At 47.5% G+C, this 24296-nt stretch overlaps 1 protein-coding gene across 1 annotated transcript; it reads right to left on the bottom strand.

The window, feature by feature from the left end:
• Positions 1-1797: 1797 nt before the first annotated feature.
• On the bottom strand, positions 1798-22457 carry HYDIN (HYDIN axonemal central pair apparatus protein). The gene is made up of 4 exons (XM_058422139.1): positions 22406-22457; positions 22146-22270; positions 11119-11293; positions 1798-1994 (listed from the first exon to the last, which is right to left on the bottom strand). The coding sequence occupies exons 1-4, from the start codon at positions 22455-22457 to the stop codon at positions 1798-1800; spliced, it is 549 nt and encodes a 182-aa protein (XP_058278122.1).
• Positions 22458-24296: the final 1839 nt, after the last annotated feature.

Genomic DNA, 24296 nt, shown 5'->3' with positions numbered 1-24296 from the left:
AGGGATTTTACACTGCACAGACAGTAGGCATTCTTCATCTCACCCTATGCAAATACTCAGAGTTTGGGCTCTCATTGATGGAAGAATATGGGGGATTGCTTGCAGAAATAGAAAAGCAAAATATTTTCTGTCCCTGTGTGCAATAGAAAAGTCCATTTAAACCTGCCAGCCTTGTGTCCAAGCTTACAAATTACACTGGAAGGGAGACTCAGACAGTTCAGTTCAGGTTACAGGAAGGGATTGGCATTTCCATGATTAACCTTTGGAAGAATTTGGCCCCCTTTCCACAGAAAACCAGTACATGCTTCAGGTCAGTATGGGAACTGACAGTGCTCCAACACCCTCTGTTAGTCCCTGAATACCATGTGTAAGATGTGTCCTTACCTACAATAACTGATCCCTCTAGACACTGCAAGGACACACACGGAGTGCCCTTGATGTTGAGCCCTTGCAGCAGAGCTCAGCTTTGCCAGGCTCCTGTCCCTGCCAGGAGCCAACAGGGCAGAAATGCTTTCTGCAGCCAGCGCTCTGGCCTCACCAGAATCCCAGTGATTTCTGCCTTGGCACACAGAGCCAGCTGAGGCAGGGATCTGTCAAGCGGCCTCATTCAGGGATGAGGAAGAAGAGGAGGAGGAAGACAAGCAGGAAGGGAGGTTCTCATCACTTACCTTCAGCTCAAGGCAGAAAATGTCATTGCAGAACAGCATGGGGTCTCCTTGCACCTTTGCCCTCTCACTCTGGAAGGTGCAGGTAAGAAGAGCAGAGTATTCTTAGCAAGTGGTATCCACTCTGCACTCCTTCAGAAAATCAGACAACTTGTCCTTTTCCTGCTGACACCGCCTGGGATGCTGCCTGCAGTCACAGAAGAGACAAACCCAGCAGGTTGTTTAATAAGCCACATATTTGCAGAGAGAAATGGAAATTCAGGAGCAACAGCAGCTCCTCAGCAAGGAGCTGACCCCAAGCCACAGGATCCCAAATGGATCAGAGGATCACTTCTTGTTCACTGGCACAGCAGGTAGTTCTGCTCCACACTTAGAAGCTCAGGAGAGGTTTCGAAAGCCAGCAGCCCTCAAGAGAACCTCCAGGCTCAAAGCCACTGCCACAGCTGAGGGAGAAACCACCAGCCACCTCAAATGTCTTTCCCTGACACTGAGCTGCTCATGGGATGTAGATAAAGATCAAGGAGCACCCACTGCAGGACTTCCCTGGGAAGGCAAGAAGAAGCTGAGTTTCAGGTTGAGTTGCAGGTTACCAGCATCACTCTTTGTTCCTTCCTTTTTGGACCTACATGGATAAGCAAACTCTATCTGCCCCATTCCCTGCGCTTCCAGCAGCTCTCCCTTGCTTGGTAGCTGCAGCAGAAATCACTTTAGTGTTTAAAGATCGCAACCAAGAGATGATAAGGAAGCACTGCTACAGAGCAGTTGCTTCTGAGCTGGCACGTCACGGTCTCTGCTTCACGGTCCAGTCCCCTGGCCAAGAAGAACCAGCAGGTGAGAACTGGGAGGATGAGAGGAGGCTCCATATGGAGCAAATTGAGGGAGTGCAGTATAAGCAGGACAGTGATCATCACCCAGGCCAGTTCAAATACAATTAGAGAGGAGATGGAGTCATGGACATTACCAGCCGCACACAGACAGAGCCCCAGGCTAACGCTGTCACCAGCACCAAAAATACTCACTGTGGCTGCTCCCTGCGGAGCGCGATCCGAAATGTCTCTCCATGGCTGACCTACAGTGCCAGGCATGGGAACAGCTCCCACCACTGGAAGAATGACCCTTGACTCAACCTGCATCAACAGACAATAATTCCACCATGATGTCCCAGAAAGTCCTGCAGGAGGGAAAACTCCTGGATAGAGCTTCTCATGATCCACGGATTTTTGGGCCCCCTTCTAGTGCAAGGTCCTGCACTGCCTCCTCTCATGAAAGTCCTCTCTGCTCCAAAATCTCTGGTGGACGGTGGCCTTGGAGCTACGACCATCCCTAAGACTGTAAGTAAGGAAGAACATCCTGGTCAAAGTCTGGGACAAAAACTGGCATGAAAGCAAATTTAAGTGGGAAAAAAAAAAATCTGGTCAAACTTAGTTGTGGGGAAACATGGTTGTTTCTGAGGTGAAGGAGGATCACTCAGAGTCCAGGCTGAGACAGGCAGGTGGGAAGAAATGGAAAAAGAATGGTCCAGGGAAGTATCCAGAGAAGGTTGTGAGATTTTCTTTTAAAACACTGAGCTTACATGGAAGTCAGACACTGTGTAATTAAATAGAGAACAGTGGAAAACCAGATTTGGCCTGCAAGGCATTTCTGACCTAATTATGTTGAACTTTATTTGCTCAGAAGCCCTTAAAAAGTGCTGCAGTTTGAGGCAGTTTCCAGATCAGCTCTGTGTTCAGACTAACTCCAATGAACCCACATGCATCCAAGTCTGAAAAGTCACACAAGGACTCCCTGAATCACCCAAGCTTTTCAGTGTCATTTCCAATCCATCCCCCTGGGCTGTCAGTGTTTCTTTATTGCCTGGAATGGGAATTTCAAAGCTTCCCCAAACACACCCTTTGAAGAAACCATCATGAAGACCCGTGGTGCCCAGGCCAAATGCACTTCCAAGCCCTGTGTGGCCCTTCCTTCCCCGCAGAACCCTCCACCTCCAAACCCTCCCCAGCCTCTAAAGAAGGATAGAAATTGCTCATTGTGCTGAAAATCAGGTGAGTGCAGGGCAATGCAACAACCTGCAGCAGGATGGCCTCAACTGCTGGGGCCAGCAAAGGCCCCTGCCCTGCACAGCACTGGAATGGAGCCTGACATCTTGTCAAAGCTGGAGTGAAGTGCAGGGAGCACCAGAACAGCTGACCCACCTGCACTGTGTTAACTCCTGCTCCGCAGGGCACATCACAGGCAGTTCTGCATCAAAGTCATTCAGGTGATTCTATGCAGTCACAGCTTGCCCAGGGTCTCCTGCAGGCGTTCCTGTCTCTCCTGATCCCTTGCTGCTGACAAGGAAGGGTGCCTGGGGGCATGTGGGCAGAAAAGGGGGACCCAGAAGAACAAGTGAAGTGACAGCCCACGGCAGGAGGGGACACAGGTGAGGAAACATAACCCAATACTCTACAACATTCAAGATGACAAACCACTACAAAATGAGCACCGTGAAAACTATCATCGTCTCCCTGTCTAAACCCATAGCCACATCAGTCTTGAAATACCTGGTATTGTTCTGATCTCAAAAACCAAGCTGAAGCATCTCAAATTAAATAAAGAAGGGCGGAAAGAAAGTTTAAAAGTACAGAGCAGCTTCTATATGAAGACTGAATAGGATTTCTTAACCTGGAAATTGAAGAGAAGATAGATAGATGCAAAAGCACGAATGGCCTGAGATAGGGGAATAAGGAAAATTTTGTCATGATTTGTCATCAAACAGGAACCTAAGGGCCTGAAAATGTAATCATCCAGAAGTGACAAAAATCTAGCAGCAGTCTTCCAGGGAATATCCCATCCTTTGGAACACACTGCTGGGGGAGGCTGTAGAGGCTCACAGAGAGCAACTGGACTGATGCTTGGAAGATAAAACCATCAGAAGCTATTAAACAAAGATGAGACTAAAGCCTCCAGCCCAGGAAAACGCCAACTCCAGAGCCCAGGAGGGAGGAAGCAGATGCTGTGCCTGTCTCTGCACGCTTTGCTAAACATCCCTGACTGCTGCGCGCCTGGAGAGGAGCCGGGGCTGCAGCCACCCCTGCACTCCTGGCTGCCAGCACCAAGGCTCTGGTGAAGGCTGGAGGCTTTGCCAGAGCACCTTGTACCACACAGGGAAGCAGTTGGCACACGCTGCATCTATACCCCCACAAATGGCTGGGTACAGGAGAGCAGGCACAGACACCAGGGAGTCAGGAGGATGCTGCAGTTCTTTCTGCCAGGCAGAGGAACTGACACAGAGAACGGAGCTGTTGGGGTTGGCTGAGGGCAGCTGCAGACTTCATGTCTTGGGTGCCAAATTAAATGTGACATTTCATTTAAGACTCTCGGTTGTTTAATACATATGTTTAAAAAATAAATCTCTTTACAGCAATTCAGCACGAGGCATTTCACTTGACAGGGTAATGTCCACGGTGTGCAGCTTGGGATGCTCTGCTGCCATGAAAGCACATTTACTGAATCTAGATGGATCTGCCCTATCATTATTTACACAACGCGATCTTATTACACGCTGTCAATTCTTTCATCCTCACATACTTCGGATACGTTTCGTACAGATGGCAGGACACAGCTCTTTCGACAACCTGGGCAAATCAATGCCTGGACTTGAAATTCAAAGCCAGACTTTTAATACAACAGCAGAGCAGATGTTTTTTTGGGTTGTGCAGTCCTGAACAAAGCTCTGACACATCAGAAACACCACTGTGTTTTATCCTGTCATGCAGCTGCATGACTATGGACACAGGTATCTTAGCACATTGTGATCACTTTTCACTGCCTGCAAGTGAAGAAATTGAGCCCTGGGTCATCCTCTGTGGGGCCTGTAAAAAGACTGAGGGGGAATTTACAGAAAAGCTAAAACATCTCTCTGAATTCTTCTAATACTACATGATCAGCCTGGTGCAGAAGGGAATGCTGTTCAGGGCAGCACAAATTGTTCTTAAATAGAAAGACAAATTCTGTTTAGCCTGAAAGTATATCTCAATGATTGGATGAGCAAATCCTTGAACAAGAGTTCCAAATAAATTTCAGGGTTTATGAAGAACATTTCCCTAGGATTCAACAGCTGGTATTTTCCTTCATCAACTACTGCTCTAAATATTTGAAAACTGGTAGCCAGATTGATTAGACACAATAGAAATAAAACAGCCCTTGCTGTGTTTCATCTTCCAAGATGACTTTTCCTCTACCCCCATCACTCCTCTTTGCTGGATTTGGATTTTAAATCTTTTTAAGGAATGCATGACAGTCAAATTTGGAATATTTGCCTATTACAGAAAGCAAGTTCAGTTTCATTTGCCCAGCTTTTTAGAAGACTGGGCCTTGCTCAGTCTGTGAGCACAGCTGAGTCATTCCCAGGTTACAACAAACCTCAGAGCATCCTCAACATCAGCATCACTGGTGTTAATGACCAGAAGTTCCCAACATGGCCCAAGCCTCAGCCAAGCACCCCGTGAACACAGGCAGCGCATCCCAAGGGAGGGTCTCTAGCCAACAGCATTGTGAGGAATCACATGAAAACTGATGGGGATGAAGTGGGAGATGGAAAGCCACGACCAGCCAGCAGTGGGTACAGGACTGGTCGTGGCTCTTCAAACTGCTCTCTGCCATGATAAAAGTCAACTCATTGTCAATCACACTTCTCACTGTGCAGCCAAGAACTCTTCATTATCTCCTCTGCACTGTGCTAAGGAAGATCTCTGTGTGTTGCTGGACCAAAAACGCCAGCACAGGAATATCTGGGAGCCAGCACAGGAGCTTTGTTCTGCCCAGCATGAAGGAGCCTTCCAGAATATACTGGAAAGGACACCAAAAGCGTGGGATGATGAAAGACAGAGCTGCTGCATGGCCAGGGTGCCACAGGCCATTTTTAATCATTATTGCTGCTACAGTAATGATACACTTGGGGTACCTGCCTGGCTGAAACATTACTTTTGGTCCATGGAAAACACTGCCAGACCATTAGAATGAAAGCAAAGACAGACTCAATATACCACTTAATAAATCAATCACCCTTCAAGCTGCTCTACTTCTCCTCAGCAGATGTTGATTGATCCACAAGGAGAGGAATCTAATGAATGGGCACTTCTGCCCTGAAACACATCCAGAGGTAACGACACTCAAGAACACATTAGTGATCTCTGGGGATGATGGAATAGGCAAGCTGTGGTCAAGGATGACCTGCAAAGAGATGGAAGCCACATTCTTCCAGAAATCCTTCATGTGCTAAAAATGGGCTCGCAGGAAATCTGTTTCTGTGCATCCGTGGGGATGAACAAAACAGCCCAAAGGAGAGTTTTAACTTCTAAACAACCCTCCTAGTACCCAACCCCCAGTCTGTGCTCGTGCAGTCAAGTCTGCAGGTTGCTTTAGCAGGAATTTTGTCAGGAGGAGCATTACATAGTTGTGGAGCTATCAAGCGGTGCAAAAAAAACCTCGAGCAAAAAAAGCACAAACTTTATTGCCCTTCATGTACCCTCAGAGTGACAGACTATCTGTCTTGCAACACAGGGCCCCGGTGAGAGGGCAAAGGCCATACTCTGTTTGCAAGCAGCAGAATAACCTTATCTAAAACAGTATAAAAATCATTATTACAAGCAGTTCTAGACAAGGGGAACAAAGGCAGGAAGCAGTTGTTACCTATTAGCTCTTTTGACAGAAATGAGCACTTTGGAGACCAATTAGGCTCACCCATCAAGCTAATTAATTGGGACTATAAAAGCCTATAACCAATCAGCTGGATAAAGTATTAGGTACCAATCCCGCATCTGTGGCAGTGCTGCAAGTATTAAGACACAAAATCAACGTATAATTGCACAAACTGCTATTTACACCTTTTTTTTTGCCTACAGTAACTGACTCCCTCAACTCACTTTGAAGCAAATATACAAGGACATAAAAGTTCAACAGGAAACAGCCGTGCTGCTGGAGTTCTCACAAGTGAAAGAAAAGCAGAAGGAGAAACTGCCACCTGTGACTGGCAGAAAGAAAAATCCCTCTGCAAAGTTTTAAAATTCCTGATAGTCCAAGGCAAAGCTTGGTCTTGTAATAGCTGCAGCATCAGACTGGCTTACACATTAAAGTAACACAGGAAACAAGATCTTTTCAAAAAGATATCACAAGATAAAATAAAATCCTGCCAGCACCAAACAAATGGAAAAGATTACATCCGTTGGTGCACCACGGTGAAGCTCTGGAGTGAAAAACAGGCTGTTCCTTGGGAAGCAGAAGGTCTCCCCAACTCTGAGCACTTAGAAGAAACTCCTACCAATCTGTCTGGATGAATGGAGAGTTGCATGAAGATGGACAGCACAGTGGTGGCCAACAGCAGCTCAGGCTCTGCTGCCATGAATTTAGCTCAATAGTAACTCAATAGCATCAGAGCCCCCTCAAACACTCACACAAGGCCGATTTCAACCCGAAAAGGATTTTGGTTTTCCCACCCTGGTATCCTGCACAAGGCAGGGGTGACTCAGATAAATTCCTAAGGTGGTAGTGAGTTGCTCAGGCAAGTATTGAACATCCTCCTTTGTGGCTGAAGTCAATATAAATGGAAAGCACTCGGGAACTTGTTTGAGTGATCTCAGGAATATAAAATGCAAGGCGACAAGAGCTAAACCTCAGTTAAACCCTGCAGCCTCTCCACATCCATCGGGGGATTTACAAAGAAAAAAAAAAAAGAAAGGAAGGAAAAGGCTTGATCTAGAGACTAAATCAATAGGATTTTCATTTCATTTCTCAAGCAAGTTCCTGGAAGCCACTGATTGCAACGTCAGCCTTGTCAGGCAGATGACGACCCTTGGTAGGAAGGGGGTTCTTAAGAAGAAAGAACAGAGCTATGAAAAGATGGTTGTTTCCTGCAACATCTGCACAAAAGCACAGATGAGCTCAGAGCAAGGCAGTAGTTTTCTCGGATGCTTTACCCTCGTGGGTAGCCGAAATGTTTACAGGTGCTGGCACATAGTCTATTACACATCCATACTGCAGTTCCTCGTTCAGCCTCAAACAGCAATAATCAGCCAGGGCTGGGAGTTTCCTGCATGTGTACACTGACCACTAACACACCACCAAGCCCTTGCACGGACGGCCTCACACACCAAAGGGAGCGGATCCAGCCAAACCCGGCATCGGCTCTAACCGCAGGAAGGGATTCGGCATCACGACAGGTTTGTATTCAGCTGGCAACCCCATGCTGCTCTGCACAGCAGCTGAGCACTCCCTAACAAGCTGACAATTCCCCTTGGCCCATTTGCAGGGCTGTGTAGCCTCTCCTACAGCTTCCCCTGCTGTCAGTGAAGCACACCCAGTCCTGTAGTTACTCATCATCTTCCCCAAGCCCCAGCGACTCTAATACATCCCATCGAACTCACTGCCATTCCACAGGTGACTGAAGAGCTCCACATCAGCTCCCTAATTAGCTGTTTTAAAATAAGCCTGAATTTTCCCTGTGATCTCATGCCTCATTTTCATCAGAGATGATGTCAGGGTTTTTTCCCCCTCAGTTGTTTTCCCCCAGTGCTCTGCAATGAGGCTCAAGGGTCCAACTGCAAACAATCCGATCTGAGGATGGTTTGTGAAGAGCACAGAGAGGGTTAAGAGCTATTTGCATGCACAACTTGACACTGACTGCCTCGGGAATCTCTCTTTTCCTGCCACCTATAAACATCAGCTCAAGGATTGCAAACGTCGGGGCACTACCTGTCCTGTGAGATTACAGCCTAGGAATAATACAAGGAGAATAAAAATCCTGAAGACTAAAGAATAATTATTGTTTAATTTGCAGTGTGGTTGTTTGCGTTTTTTAAACCTTGAAAACATTCCATTTTAGCCTGAGAAAGGGCATATTTTATCAGCATTTCAATGGAAGCTGCTCTAAGAGGAGCCACAGTTAAAACTCTGAATGAGTGCAAATGCAGATTAGAACAATACAGTGACATGGAAGCAAGACCCAAAAGGAGGATCCCATTTACAGCCTGAAGGACTCAATCCCAGCTAAATGAAGCACCATTAGCAGGAGCACATCAAGGGAGCTGAACAGGAGGTTTCTGTGTATTCACCAGTGATGCAGTCTGGGACTCTGGGATGTCATCCAAGCTGGTAACTTTTTGCTTGGCCCACCAGACAAGCTCCATGCAATGTGTTGGAAATAATGATGAAAACGTTTTGGTGCGCTGTGGATTTAGCAGGAGCAATTAGGATTTGTCACCAGGTAAACAGTTCTTGGCTGAGACACAAAACTCAGTGCTTTAACGCTTAGGGAGAGCTCAAGTGAAACACACTTCTGCCCAGCAGCTGCTGAGCTTTGGCTCTTGTACAGCGCCACCGAGAAAACAAAAGTTCTTGGTCTTAGTGCTTTGCTGGTGGTCAATCTTTTACCTTAAAAACTTGTTCTGTGGAGTTTGGTGATGATTAGAGCAACACACACAAAAATAATGAGAACAACTGGAGCCGTGGGCAAGCTGAACTTTATACATGTCAGTAGTGGCAGCTGATGAAAATTCGGCAGTGTCTGCTCATTAAGGGGCTATTGCTGCAATTAGGCCTGACCTGTTCCATTACCACTAGTGAGAACATCACTGCTGGCCAGTGGAGAAGCCTTGGGCCAGCCCTGTTTATGTGCTGGACCTGAGACTTTGCAGAGAGGGGAGGAAAGACAAAGCCCCACAGCCCCAGAGCTGGATTTCTCTACTGCATCTGCCCCGACAGTGGTGCCAGGATTGCTGGAGGTCTCTGCTGGGTCTTGAGGGGATCACTGCCTGATGTGGGAAAGACGTTGAATTATTTTTCCTATTCTTTTGACAGAATTTTTGCCTGAATAGAGAAACTATGGCCAGGAATGCCCCTTCTCACATACTTGAGTGCTGTGTTCCATCCCATTCCCTTCCTACTCTTGCCTTGTCTACATATTTCTACCCTCAGATGGCAGGATGAGAATAACACTCCAGGGGGTGACTTCAGAGGATGCCTGAGAAAGAACATTTCAGGTTATCAGAAGAAGATGCAGCCAAGTTCAGGACTTAGTTCTCAGGACTGAGAAACCGAGTGCAAATCAGCCCCTGCATCTCCTGCATCCCACCCCAGGCTGTACCCACCAGACACCTCCATTACAGCTGTAGCAGGAGCTCCTTACCCCTCACATAGACCTGGCTCCCCAAGACCCAAAGACACAAGTTCCACGGTTAAACTTAACTCCTCTGAACTTCAGCCAACATCATGATCTGTTCCCTGAGCCCACAGATAAGAAGAGCTGCGAAGGAGACATCCCTGACACACTGTAATAGCCAAATGAAAACCACTGCCAAGAGATGGAGCTGGCAGGCTAAACTTTGGCCTCTCGTCCATTAATTGCGAGCTGTTCCTTAAGATAATTCTCGTCCCATTAGATCTACCCTTTCCATGAATCACTACTGCTCCCGACAGGCAGAAAAGATAAGGTTTGATGGTTTTTTAATAGCTTGTCTTCTTCTGCTTTTTAAACGATGTCCTTTCGTATGTTTGCTTTCTTGTACGGCATCTAAACTTTTACAGGTCCAGATCTCCCAGTGGTACCTTGTAAACCAGACACTGGTTTTGTTTTGAGCAGTGTGTTTGCTCAGGTGATCTCCAGAGGACCCTTCCAACAAAAGTTATTCTGTGATTCTACCTTCTGAATCAGCCCAGTTGTTTTCCACAAATCCCCCAAATTTCTTTTGTCTCCTGTACACCTGTGCATATGCCAATGGGCAGATGGTGGGTGAACAGGCATTAGAGGAGCTCAACCTTTAAGAAAGTTCCCACTGAAGAATTCATGATTACATTTTGACAAATATTTAACACAAAACAAAAAAAAAGAGCAGAAACACAGGCACTTCAGAGTACTTAAAAAGAAATCTGAGTGAAAGTGGGGATGACTTAACTAGAATAAAAATGCAGCTTCTATTCAAAGATTTAAATCATCTGCTTGAAATTTAGACTGGCTTTCAAAAGTTCACCATGAAACAGAAGAGATGACTGATGCCCTCAAATGACAACAGAAATCAGATCAGCTTTGACTAACAGGAACAGCACAGGCTGTCCACAACCCAGCTCACATGGGCATCTCATGAGAGGACCACTGGAAAGCCACGTGCCTGTGGCCTCCAGAGAACAGGTCTGTTTGGCTGACAGTGGTGAGGAACCATTTCAGGAGCTGCTTGTGCTCAGGAGGGTGCAAGCCAGCTGGTTCCAGCATGTTCCAGCACCCTCCAGGAAATCTGGGCCAGAGAAAGCTCCAAGGCTGCATCCTGCTTAAAACACCAGAAGCGACAGCAAACCCCACAGGTCCTGCCCATTTCCAGCCATGGCTGCAGGGCAGCAGCTCCGTGCTCTGGTTCCTTTTGTTGCTCTTTACCAACTCTGTTGTCACCCAAAGGTGTTTTGCACAACAGAACCTGAGCTGTCTCACCTCTGGGTGCCCAGCTGGTTACCAGCTGCTGTTCCCATCGTTTCTGGGTGCTGCACTTGACCGGACACTCCGAGAAGTCCAGCTGGCCAGGGAAGTCCAGGATGGCTTGGGCACCAATGGCACAAATTGGCACAATGAACTTTTCAATGATGCAGAGGAGCTGGTGGAAATAATCCTGCAGGAAAAGAAACAGTCTCAGCACAGGGCATTTAAGTACCATCCTCACGACAGAAGGAAAACTGCTGTGTTCTATGACCCTAAGAGTAGCATTCAATAATTAATAGTACTTTGTACCTCAATGACATTTCATTCCAGTAGGATGACTTGGACAGAGCTGTTAACTTGCAAAAAGAAGGAACTCTATTGATTCACCTGTTTTCACGGCAGAGCCTGACAAAATTATCCAACACTTTGATTCTGAGTCACTAAAATAGAGTAATTTCAGGTAGTGGAATACAGCAATAACAGAACCTGCTTTGACCACCACTGCAGACTGTTAAAGGCACCACTGAGAATCCAGCTGTGCCACAACACCAACTCCAGTCCCAGCAATGCCGGTGGAGCTTGGCAGGGGGTGCTCTGGTACATTTTCAAAAGGATTTCACCACATGCACAATCAACAGCCCATTTTTTGTTTAAATACTTACTGAGATGGAGATGGTAACTGCTTTAATGCCATATGAGTGTGGGATATGTGTGTATTTCCCACCTCTTCCCACAACATCAGAGGGACAAGGCTGGGGACACACACCCTGAAAAAGCCATCTGATCCATCTCCCCACACTGAACTGACTCACCCCAATGCCAAAATATCCTTGCCCGTGTCTGACAAGCACTTAAATCAGTAAGAATTTCAGCCCTGCCCTCAGCAGCCTGTTGCAGCTTCGCCCTGGACTTCGAGAGAGCTCTTCCCACGGGAGAATCTCAGTCTCCCTTTGCATCTCACTCTGGCTGTAGGGGACTCTGCAATAACTTTGCTGCCTCTTCTGTATGGTTGATGCCTTAATCACCTCTCTCTTCCAAGGTCTCTGGGAGTGACTTTGGTGCCTATTTGGACAAGGGTGGGATGGAACTGCAAAGAGGAAACCCTCAGGCATCCCTACTAGAGCAAACTAAATCCTGCTATTCCCAGTCATTGGCTTGTTGAGGAAAGAGCCAGACAGCCCCCTCCTCCAGCTGTCTGGCATTTAGCAGTGGGAAGGTGAATCAAGTCTCCAAAACCATTTCACCGTAGGTTTGAGCAGATCACTCATCAGATGCATGCCATGGCATCGCTGTGCTGGCAGCAGCACCTCGCCCCTGCCGAAATCAGCGGTAGAGCTGCTGCTGGAGGGCCAGGAGCCGTTGCCTCCAGCAGCTCCTGTATCCATGAGCTGATGAAAGCTCTGCCTCTTATCACTCACTTGCTGGCCTGATCTTTTCTCCTCAGTGCTTTCAACTCGTTTTATATTTTTATCATTGTTGAAGCAGCAAGCAGACGATTTGATTTAGGAATTGCACATAGCAGCAAACTCCCTTAACTAGAACCGATTCAGATTCTTCCACGGTTGGGACTTCCTGCTCCCACACCCATCCTCTCAAACCTTGAAAGGGACCTAAGGCTGCCAGAAGAGGCACAGACACACAGCTATTGCTTTAACCCAGAGCTAACACCCAGTGCCTACCAACCACCTGCTCAGCAGCAGTTTAAAAATCACCCTAACAGCAGCAGTCACATCCAAGAGACGGCAAAAGAATAAAGAAAGATTTTTCTTTTTCCTAGACATCTCAAATATTCACACTTGAAATTGCAGAAGTGCTTTTGCTTCTCCTATTTGGAAGGTAAAATACCAGGAAGGGAATGGCAGCAAACGACCTACAGGACCGAAGATCACATTTCAGAAGAGCGTTTCATCTTCAGCAAGTCTTTCTGAATTAGCAATTTTGCACTCAATCTTGCAGCCTAAGCCCTCTAAAATAAAAGCTACGGGCAGCCCATGGGAATTGAAAGCATCTATTATCTGGGCACTTCACGTCCCAGACTGCTCAGATCCTCAGAAACTGCATTAGCAAATGGAGAATGCTATTTACCTTTTTTTTTTTTTTTTTTTGTTATTTTGGCCACACTAGTGTAACAAAGGCATTGTAAATCCAATTGAAAGCTGTGTGTCTTTTTAAACCTTGGCATCTTCTGTTCAGTTATCTCTCCCTTCCAGATGCCAGGTAGACTGAGGAGGATGCAAGGAGTTCAGATCAGCACGGGGATAAAGAGAAAAGAAACCTCCATAACTGGAGGTATCTGAGGGAAGTAAAAGGGAATCTTCAAGTCATTGTCATTGCTAAGAAGGGAGGGGATCAGCATCAATGTAAATAAGAGCCCAAGGAATAAATTCCTCCAAAAGCCAGCACAGGCAGCCATTCCCAGCTCTGCTGCTGGTGGTGGGCACTGCAGGGGAAGGGCACTTCGTGTCTGCCAAGGCGAGGAGCATTTGGCCTCACAGGGGCAGCCACGACCTCGAGGAGAACGCTGCCTCGCTCTGTTCGTGGCCATGCACGTTGTGTGCTGAGCCCCCTTTCCAGGGATGCTGCAGCCAGAGCAAGGCTTGACCCTGAGCACTTCAGAGTGTGCTGAGCCTTCAACCCCACTAAGGCCCCCCAAAGTGGGACTCTGCACCAAAGTGGGTGCAGTGGCCGGCCAAAAACGGGGAAACCCAAGCAGAGAGGGGTGTCCCTGGCAGAGGATGGCTGTCCCTGCTGCGGGGAACTCATGGTTCACTCAGCTTCAGAAGGCTGAATTGCTCTCCTTTGGGAGGATTGCAAATTCTCCACTGCAGCACTGCCCTGTGTTACCAGGACACTGACTCTGGGGTACAGCCAAAACGAGTTCAAAATCTTGCTTTTACTTTGCAAACCCTAAGCAGACTGCTTTAATAGTTTTTTTAAACAAGTCTGAGTGAGCAAGAGTGTGCATCACTTCTATGCTTTAGAGATTATTTAGACACAGCTTCAGGCTGCAGATTTTCATGGAAATATAACTTTTGCCTTCAAACAACCCTTTTCTCAATTTCAAGGAAAATACAGATGACTGGAGGATGATTCCTCTGGTCTTACTCCCCTTTGATAAGCAAAAATTACAAGCTCTGGCCTTCCAAATACCACCCTTGGCATTCAAATTAGTAGCCACTGAAACGAAACCGACTGCTTGTCTCAGATGTTATTTCCTTGAATTATAAAATTGTTTCATTTGGAAAAGACCTTGAAGATGGTTAAGTCCAACCATTAACCCAGCACGGCTCTCAGGCCCTTTGCAGTCAGGCCAACATTAATTGGTGTCCCACATCAACCTTAATGCCTGCCCAGTACACCAGACTCAGATGTCAGTTATCCTGCATAGCCAATCCTAAATCCTTCACTGAATTCCCTGCAGCAGGCAGCTTGTGATGAAAAGATCCTTGTGGCATGAGGTAATACAGTGAATCAAGCAGGGAAAGCTCCCTGCTGAAACCATGATATCATATAGGCTGGAAAAAAGGGCCATTAAAAGAGAGGAGAGACTGAAGGATGAGGAGAGCTCCACAGGAGAAGGGGTACCCCTGCTCCTGCCCCCTCAGCTACCAATTCACAGGCGTCTTTGAAACCATCCCTGTTCTCCACGTTCATTCTGTGCATTCATTCCCTTTCATCTTCTGTCCCTTTCCTCCCTGCGAGAGTCATCTTGAAAGTCTGTTTGGAATAACTTCTGTGTGCTACAAAACATCTAACAGGGCTGGACTGAATTTTAAAGGAGTTAATTTCAGTAATGCAGTAACTCATCGTCCTGTCATCTTTCCTATTAATCAGTGAGCAATATTTCAGTCTCCACTGAGCATCAGGAATGAATTTTGCAAACCTTACAGACTGAACTCGTATTGCCTGAAAAATATTGTCTTCCTACAATGAAAAGAACAAGAGAACAGAACAGAATAAGCTGTGCTATGATTTTATGTGCTTCCTGCTTCCTTCTTCCTTTCAGATAATCTATTAATAAGCCTGAAGGACGCACGAATGTAAATATTCCTGTCTGTTGGGTATTTGCCAGTCAGTTCCGTAACGGTTTCCAATTAGGCAGAGATTGTCAGACCACAATGCAAGGACACCAGGGAACACAGGGTGGCATGAGAAGACCCACCCTGGGCAACTGGAGCCACAAAACAGGAATGTGTAAATCAGAGGCAGCAAGAGGAACTAATTGGAAACGTTGCCCAGCAGAAGCATTAGCATTTCATATTGATAATGCAAGTGTCAGCTATTCATTTACTTTCTGACAGTCCAACCGTGTGATACATTCCCAAATGACTGCAAGACAATGGGAAACTGCTCATTTGTCAAGAAAGGGCAACATGGCACGTGGCATTTCAGCCACTAACAACTCACATGGTTCTTTTATTTAGGGCTCAGCCACAGTTCTGCCTTGAATCAGGAGGGGCTTCACTGAAGTCAGACTTACCCCAGGGAAGAACAGACTCAAAGCAAGAGAACTATATAAACCAACTGAAACATCCACAACTCTGACACAGGGATTTGTACCTGTAGCCCAAGTCACTGGGTCATCCATAATCCCTGTGGATCATGGAGCAGCTGAGGTGCAGAGGCTGTTCAAAGGAGCAGTCCTAAGCCTTCCACAACTCAAACACAGATATTCTGTGTGCCAGCAACTTCAAGCCCAATGCAAGTGGCTTTTCAGAGCCATTCCTCAAGGCCTGCCTCTTTGCTAAGGGGTTTTCAAGGTGCTCTGCGCCTCCTGCCCATGCTATCGATGTGTTTCTAGCTGAGCTACAGCGCTCTGGTACTTCGCTGACTCGCACTCTATCAAGTACGAGACAAAATGTTCAATTTGCACAAAATTCTGATTCTGCGGTAAAAACCCTCACGTGCTCCTTGCTGAGCAGCACACAACCCTCTCCTGATGCCCTACAAAACCCCTGCAAGGAGCCCAAAGCCCAGTTCAGCGAAACTGCCGGGGGTGTCAGTGAAGCTGTGCAGAGAACCTCTCGCTGGCAGAGCTCCCTGTGCCGTGCACTCACCAGTTCAAGGGCAAGACAAGGGACAGCGTATGGGACATTAAGTGCCCTTGCAGGTTATCTCACCCTCCTTCTATCTGTGGTGATATTCACATGTTGCTCTGCTGCCTCTCAACTCCAAGTGCAGCACTTTGCCCATCACGGGTTTCAATTTACCTCTTTCACCCTGAAAACCAGCACTAATTCATACTAATAAATCACATTTTAAAGGCACCTGTGTGCTTTGCAAAGCCTGCCTCAGTGTTGCTAAGCTCTTGTGCCACTTGGGTAGTACAGAGAACTGCCCTAGGCCAGTATAATTTTTACTCTAAATTTTAACAGTGTTAAGTAACTCCTCAGTCCCTCCTAAGGAACAAGGAGCTAGGGAACACAGGGCTTTTCCTCTTTAGGGTTCTATATCCATACTGCCTGAGGATAGGACAAAATGTTAAACTAAGTCTAAACAGCAAAGGAAAAATGGGAAATCAGCTGTACCCGAAGAGATCTTGCACCTCTGCCTCGGTGCAGAAACATCAGCTGGCTCAGAGTTACCCCCACCTTTGCCTCTCCAGACAATTCAGGTGAAGAATGGTGCTGAGAGATAGCAGGATGCTGCTGGAAAGATCCAGCCTGCCTGTTTCCCTGCAAGGCTTCCTTCCTTCCTCCCATATCTTAAATCCTCCTGTAATACCAAGCCTCTAGATAACAGCGCTGAGATTAGACTTGCCAGGGCCTCAGCGCTGATGTTCAAACCCCCAAGCAAAAGCACGGCGCGTTTGGCACAGAGCAGTTGAGAGCTGCCAGAGCAGCCGGTGACGCGCGTGGAGACGCGGCCACGGCGGTGTCACTGCCCGCAGGCTGCACCTGCCCTACACGAGCTCTTCCAGGCAGGTGGCCAAGTCACCTGCGGCTCACAACCTCCTGCTGACCAAGGGCACGTGGAGCTCAGGGTGCCTGTGCCAGGCTGGCTCCCTGCCGCGGGCACAGCACCTCCTCTCCCCCGGCCTCGCCGCTGGGCCGTGGGCAGGCAGTGTCCTGAGGGACAGCACGGCTGCGGGGATGGGGAGAAGAAGGTGTGAGAACATCACCTTTGCTTCGGTCCAGGGCGAGGCAGGGAAGTGAATCCCATCTACCTGGGCAAAGCAGCTCAGCCAAAGGCGGTAGGGCAGTGCCTGGTGGGAAGGAATAGCAGGTCAGACACCTGCAGTAGGATGGAGACTGTTAGAACACCTGAAGCAAGTCATCCACATACTCTACAAGCTAAAGAACCTGCTTGCTTCTGCCTGCACACGGCCATGCATCTGTGTTCCAGAGGGGGAATGTGCTGCTGAAGGCAAAACAGCACTTGTTATCCTGGGGCAGGGAAGGAATTCCCTTCTAACGCAGTGGGGTAGTCCAGCTGTGGGGAGACAGTGGTGTGGGCAGACCAGCAAGAGAAGGAGACCAGGCACTGAGGTCTTACTGGGAGTAAAAGAAACCTGAACAGCAAAAAAAGAAGAGCACAGCAAGACAAAGAGACAACCCCCAAAACAAGATGGTACAGAGAATTTAAATGGGCTGTAAAGAAGCAAGGGAAAAGAACAAAACATTACCAGGAAGGGTTGAGGCAGAAGATGAGAGCAGTCAACTTGCCAAAGTGATGGAAAACCACATGATGCCCCAGGCTGTGCCTATCAATTATGGGCTTCAAAGGCATTTTCTGCCTGGAGAAACATGACCAGCACTGACTCACAGTGTGGTTTCATTACTAAAAGCCAATCTCAGCTCCCCAGGGGCTCTTGATGCCTGGTGATTGTGGCCAGGCAGCTGCCAGTGCAGGAAAGCTGGACTGCTGGGCATTCCTTCCTGCGCCCAGGAGGCCCTGCAGGCACCCTGCTGCCAGGTTCTGCCTTCTGGAATACAGACACACAGCAAAGAGGCATTTTCTAGCACACAGACATCAACCTCTGAGCACCAAATTATTGCATCTCACAAAGTCTAGAACAAGTGATTTTGACTGATAGGCAGCTTCACTAATAAACAACAAACTCCCGTGAGGCTTGGGAAAAAATGGACGTTTGTTCTGCACCACCCATCCAAGCCTGATAATCCACAGCCAAGGCAGTCCTGAACTCTCCAAACTCCATCTGCCACAACAACACCCTGGGACAGTGAGTGCCAGGGGCTAATTTCACACTGAAGGCAAACATTTTGGTCACCAAGACCCCTGGAAGATGAATACACATGGCTAAGACCTTCAGCAAAAGTCACCCAGGATGTCTCTGAGGGTGGTGAGGAGCAGCTGGAAGACAGAAAAGCAATTTGACAGCAAAGAGGTGAAAAACTTCTGTATGTGAATGATTACAGAGCCTCTGTTTGGAATACCCTTGGCTGCTAGCTGGATTTTTATGGAGCAGACCACCTCAGGTTACCATGCAGTCTAAGTTGGTGTAACTCAAGGAATCTGATGAGAAACCTTGGAGACAGAACACAATGTTGCTTTTCTCCAGGACATTACTAAAAACCAACAAAACAAGAATACAACAATTTCTCAGGGATTATTATCATCTCTGTCTTTATACATTTAAACACACCAAGTATTTTCCTCAGTGCTGTCCCATGGCTAAAGTCTTACTAGCTTCAAAATTAATTATTTTGGGAAAAAAAAAAATTAGCAGCTCACACATTTTTATGCCCCTTTTCAGGGCACACAAATCCCAATATGCAGCTGTAGAAGTTCATTATTTTTTACTGAGAGTGGCAGAAATGTTAATGCAGATGTCCTTTTCCACTCGAGGAAGCATGAGCAGAGCAAATTCACTGTTTGTCTGTTGGCTTGTACTTGGCAAAGACAAACATTTTCATGTGCTGCATGGATCCTGGAGCAGCCGAAGCCAAAAGGCTCAGTAGGAACAGAGAAACTGAGGCACTTGTGAATCAGCAGAAGAAACCTGCAGCAGGAGGTCCAGAATCAGCATGGACCTCACCAATGGAATCACTTGGGCATGGACATCCATGCTGCACCTTTCCAACATTCCCAAGTGAAATGCCAGACAGGAATGGTGTGGTACACTCCAGGAATCACTGAGGGACCAGAACTGCACCCTTCCTTCCCCTTTGCAGTGTGTCCCTGTGGAAACCTGTTATCCAAGGATACACTTGGACTTCTCTTGTTCTTCCTTCACCTGTTATATGCACCAACAGCTTTTTTTTTGGCCACTTTTTTTTTGTTTCTCCCAACAGGTAGATCTGGGGAGAGGGTTAATTCACTTGCTCCTACCACTCTTCCATCTTCCCATCCTGCCTTTCTCTCATGCACTCATCTCACTCTTCATTACACCACACCACCTCTAATTACACTGTTCCTTTTCTGCCCTTTCTCTACTTCCACTACATTTTACTGTTAATTATCAAGAGCATCCCTTGTGTCTAAGAAAGTGCTTTGGGAGAAAAGATTGGACTCTGCTCCTTTCCTCTCTCCTGTCTCTTCCCACCAGCCTGCTCTTGGCACAGGCATCATTTGAGAAAATTTCCCCTGACTGAAATTTGAAAGGTCTCAGTTTTCCTCTTTACAGTGGAACACAACTGCTGACATTTTTCAACTTTTCCCTTCTCAACTTTCTTGGGAAATTGCAAAACAATCACAATTTTTTCAAGCAAAGGTAGAGACCTTCAAGAACACTTTGGAGGCAGTGTGGCTCTCCAAAGGGAAAGCAGAACATTACCTTGCCTTTAGAAAACCTGAGCAGAGGTGGATTAAGCTTAGCAGGAGCCTGAAATGTCACCTAAAGGCTTCCCACTGCTTCTGCTAAATCAGCCCGATTCCAGGGCTGTTTCAAAACACATTTCCTGCAGTGCCAATGCCACTAATTATAACTAATTCCAGCATAAAGCGTCGAGAAGACAACACCTGAGGCAGCTAAATAAGCTTAGAGAGGCAGAGATTCCTGTCAGGAACCAAGATTAACCAAGGAACCACAGGACATGGTGCACACTGGAAGTAGAGCATGAGGGCAAGTAAGAACTGTACACCCCTCAACATTCCCATCAGTCCAGGCTCTCAAGGGAAAGAGAGGGGCTAAAAAAGGTCCTCTGGGTTAGCTACCACCAACATACGGCCAAAATCAGGGGAGAATCTCCTGGGAAGATTTCCACCATCTTGCAGAACAATGGTGCTGAGACATTTTCTTGTGGATGTGCTGCAGCAGGTGACTTGCTGTGCTGTACCCCACCCGAATTACATCACTCTCCTCTTCCAGCACAGTGTTAAACCTCCACAGCCCAGCACTCAGCTTGTCCCTGTTCCTCAGAACCAGTGGCATGTCACAGACCTCACCAGGGGTGTAGCTGTGGAACACCACCTCCAGTGGGCAAGGCTGAAGTGAGCTGTGATCCCGGCCAGCTGTTGAGAACCGGAGAGGCGAGAGAGAGCAGGGAGAGGTTCAGGTGCTGGGAGGAAGATTCTGCCCTGATCCCCAGTGAAGATTCGGGGTGAATACATCTGCCCAGCCCACACTGGGCAAACAGTGGCTCTTCCACCTCTGTCCTGCACTGATCAAAAGCTGCTGGACCACACTGAGCAGGCTCAAGCCAAGCTGCTCTTTTGGCAGGTGTTTCTCCAGGTTTCCTTCCCCAAAATCCCAGGCAGCACTTACCTCTGGCAGAGCCGTGTGCTAATGGGGTCACAGAGATCCTGGGCAGTGACTGACAGAGCCCTGAGTACTCCTGGAGTAAGTGAAACCCCAGAACTTACATCAGGCTCCATGGGAAACAATTTTGGCATTGCCTTTACTCTGAGATAGAGTCACACACAAATCCAAATACTTTTTTTTGATTCTTAGATACCAGTTAGAAAAGAACCATACCAGAGGAGGTGAGGACAAAAAGAAAGTAACACAGCAGTTAGGAAAAAGACAAATGAGGTGACTGCTGGATGGGGATAAGGCTCAGCTCTTTTCTCAGCAGTTCTGGGCAACTTGAGTAAGACTGGAGTTGAGATCTCCTTTTTCCATGAGCTTAAAATGGCTGTTTTCTTGTAATCTATTGCAGGTGTTGTATTTAATACCATTGCAGAGGCATGTCTGGAACGATACAACAGCAAACGCTTACTGAGCAGAGATATTACTTTGACAAAACCCCTCCCTGCTTTTGTCTCCCCTCTCCAGCTGCAGTGTTCCCACTCAAAACACGCAGCAGGTCTCCTGCATCTCCACAGGAGTCACAGTTGGCTGAAGTGAGGGGCTGCAGCGCCCTGCCAGCTATTTGTGCATCCATTTGAGGCATTCCCAGCCTCCTGTGCTATCCAGGGCAATCCTTAACCAGTTTGTTACAGCTCTCTTGCTGACAATTCCAACAGCCTGTCTCAGTCATCTCCCCACGGGGACTGTGCTTTATGCTGAGCAGCTCTCTAAGAAGAGCAGCCCTAAACACAGCCCTCAGCAAAAGTGATGCAGATAAAGCACATCCACTCCCCTCTGCCCAGGGAGAGCTCCCTGTACATATGGCAGCCTGCAAAACCCAACACCCCATCAGGGTCACACACGTTGCCCCAACCCAAAGCTTTAATGCAATTAAGTTTTGTTAAATTGGGAATAATCCCCACAGGCCCTGAGCCTTCAAAGGCCAGTGCTGCCCCTGTGGAGGGAATCCTTTAACCCTGAGCACTTGACAGTGAGCACACCAAAGCAAGAGGTGGCTGTTTCAGCAGAAGAATGGAAAATGGGAAGCTCGTTCCCTTGTGTCCTGCCCCAACCTTCTCTCCTTAGGGATGGAAGTCACGCTCCAGCAAACCCCACCAGCTTCAGCAGAGGTTTTTGTGTTGACTCAGCACAAATCTGGACTCCAGTGTCTCACCAAGGAAAGTTTTGCCTTTCCCCCAGCAGAAGGAACTCCACCAGCAGCAGCAGTTTGAAATGACAGCAGGACCTGGACACCGAGGTATTTCGGGGAGCTGAAGGGAAGCTGTCACAAGCACACAACCCACTTCAAATGTCACATCAAACAGCAAGGAAAAGGGCAGGGAAAGGCTACCTTGTGATGGAGGTCTCGCTCTTGTCTGGAAGCTGGACAACCTGGGGCAGATTCATCTCCTGAGTGCTGGCCAGCCTCTGCTTGATGGTGAGAGACATCTCCTTCTGGAAGGCAGAGGGAGTCAGCTGAAAGGCAAAAAAAAAAAAAGGCAAGAGCCTCAGAAATGCCCTCGTTCAAAAAGGCTTTTCTTGTTCACTTGCTACTGATGAATAATTTGTGATCACAGCCACTAGGATAGTTCTGGAAGCCCTGGAAGTTACCTGCTGAAATATTTAACATCAGTAAATTAATGATATAGAGCAGAATGCACATGCTGTTACCACGTGGCTCTGTCCCAGTAGCTTCTCTGTGATTTGATGTGACACGTTTGGGGATTTCTGCTCTTTGGGCATTTGTTTCCTCCTTAGTTTCACTGGATTGAGCTGGTGACCTTTGCAGAGAGTGGGGAGGAGTTATCAGAACTCCCCTAACTCCGTCCTTGCACAACACTCACAACCCACAGCGTGGAGATGTCACTGCTGGGTGAGTCCGAGGGAGGCAACAGAGCTGCGCTGTGCCAGGACTGAAGTGCAAAGGAACGGGTCCAAATTTCAGTGCTCTCTTTTTAATTAGCACTTGTTTTCTCTGTCTGGCCTTACAGACCCCTGCAGAAGAGAACACAGAGATGTCCTGGACAGAGCCCCAGCACCAGGGCATCTCCAGTCAAGTGAGCTCCAGTCAGCAAAGGGACAGGTGTGGGTGGGAAGGAGGAATTGCCCTGACTGCACCGCTGGGCTGGAGCTGTGCTCCACACAGGAGATGAGACAGAACAGCTGGTTTGGAACCTGCTCTGGATGGGACCAGCCCTGTCTCTCAAGGCTCCAGGCAGAGTTTGAGCTGCTCTCCATGTGCCAGGTGCCCAAGGGCAGGTTGGTGAGAGCAGCACAGCTGAGTGTCCAGCCTGACAGAAGGAATTACACAGAGGGGATGGAAAGCAGCAACACTCATGGCTTCAGCTCTGCATTGGTTTAACTTGGCTCTTGTCCCTTCACTGGGTTCATTGCCCTTCTCTGGGCTTGCTCCAGCACCTCGATGTCTTTCCTGAGTGAGAGGCTCAGAACTGGACACAGTACTCTCACCTGTTGACAAGTGCAAAGAGATTTGATATGATGATTTCACCAAACTGCAGAGGAACATTCACTAGATACCTTTGTACTCACAGATAGAGATGTGCACATCTCTGTGCCTGTGTGTGGGAACTGATCGTGGTCTTTGTGGTAAGTAATAGAGCAAACCTTGACAACACACTGCTGGGCCACTGAGGAGACCTGCTCAGAAGTTCCTCTAACACTGGTGTCCCCAGGCTGTGGCATCCTTCAGAACTGGAGAACACAAGGCCTCAGCACATTGTCTCCCCTGGGCCACAAAGACACGCCACAGCCTGCTGGAATTTCCCACCTTTCCCTCCACCCCCTCTCCCGTGACTATTGGAACCCTGTTTACTGGAATTATTAACCAAATCCTTACTAATAGCCAGGCTGTCTTTTATAACTCTTCAGAATATTCTCAGGAACTTAATTCCCACCAAAAGAATCCTCTTTTTGTGAGTACAAGAAGGAAGGTGAACATCACTTGGCTGCCTCATTTTTCAAGAGCAGCTGACCTGATGTGACTGAGTCTGACCCTACACTAAGGACTCAGAGCGTTATGAACAACCTCAAAGCCAGGGACACTGCTGCCCCAAGTGCAGACAAAATCAGAGCACTTTCCTGCTTTGCAAACCAAGTGCCCACCCTTTGTGCAAGGATGTTTCTGCTGATGTTCCTAACTAATGGAGCAGAGAGTTCAAGACTCTGATTAAGAACTATAGTTTCTCAAGGCTAATTTGGTTAACTTACAAAAATTATCCAACAAATATGACTCCTTCCAGGTGTGAAATTACCACACTGCCCAAGAGCATTTCTCCGTGGAGAATGAGGGCCCGAATTTTCATTTGGTAACATCCAAATTCAAGGCTTCCTATAGGCATCAGAAGTTGTAACAGCATAAATAAAAGCATGAAACCATTAAAGGAATACGAGCAATTAGCTCAAACAGAAATGCAACAGGTGGGAAAGCAGGGCCACTTCAGACTCTATCCTAGTGGGAGTTCTTCTCTAGCATCCTTTTCCT

Source organism: Hirundo rustica, chromosome 11 (genome assembly GCF_015227805.2).
Source record: "Hirundo rustica isolate bHirRus1 chromosome 11, bHirRus1.pri.v3, whole genome shotgun sequence".
Lineage (NCBI taxonomy): Eukaryota > Metazoa > Chordata > Aves > Passeriformes > Hirundinidae > Hirundo > Hirundo rustica.
Note: the sequence above shows the minus strand (reverse complement) of the source record. Positions and strands in the feature narration are given on the sequence as shown.

Excerpts from the sequence above, each read along its gene's own strand:
- HYDIN (XM_058422139.1), bottom strand. The coding sequence starts at position 22,457 with ATGTGCATTCTGCTCTATATCATTAATTTACTGATGTTAAATATTTCA. Across the intron at positions 22,271-22,405 it reads GATGTTAAATATTTCAGCAG|CTGACTCCCTCTGCCTTCCA; the intron begins GTAACTTCCAGG and ends TTTGCCTTTCAG. Across the intron at positions 1,995-11,118 it reads AACCAGCTGGGCACCCAGAG|TCTTAGGGATGGTCGTAGCT; the intron begins GTGAGACAGCTC and ends CCTTACTTACAG.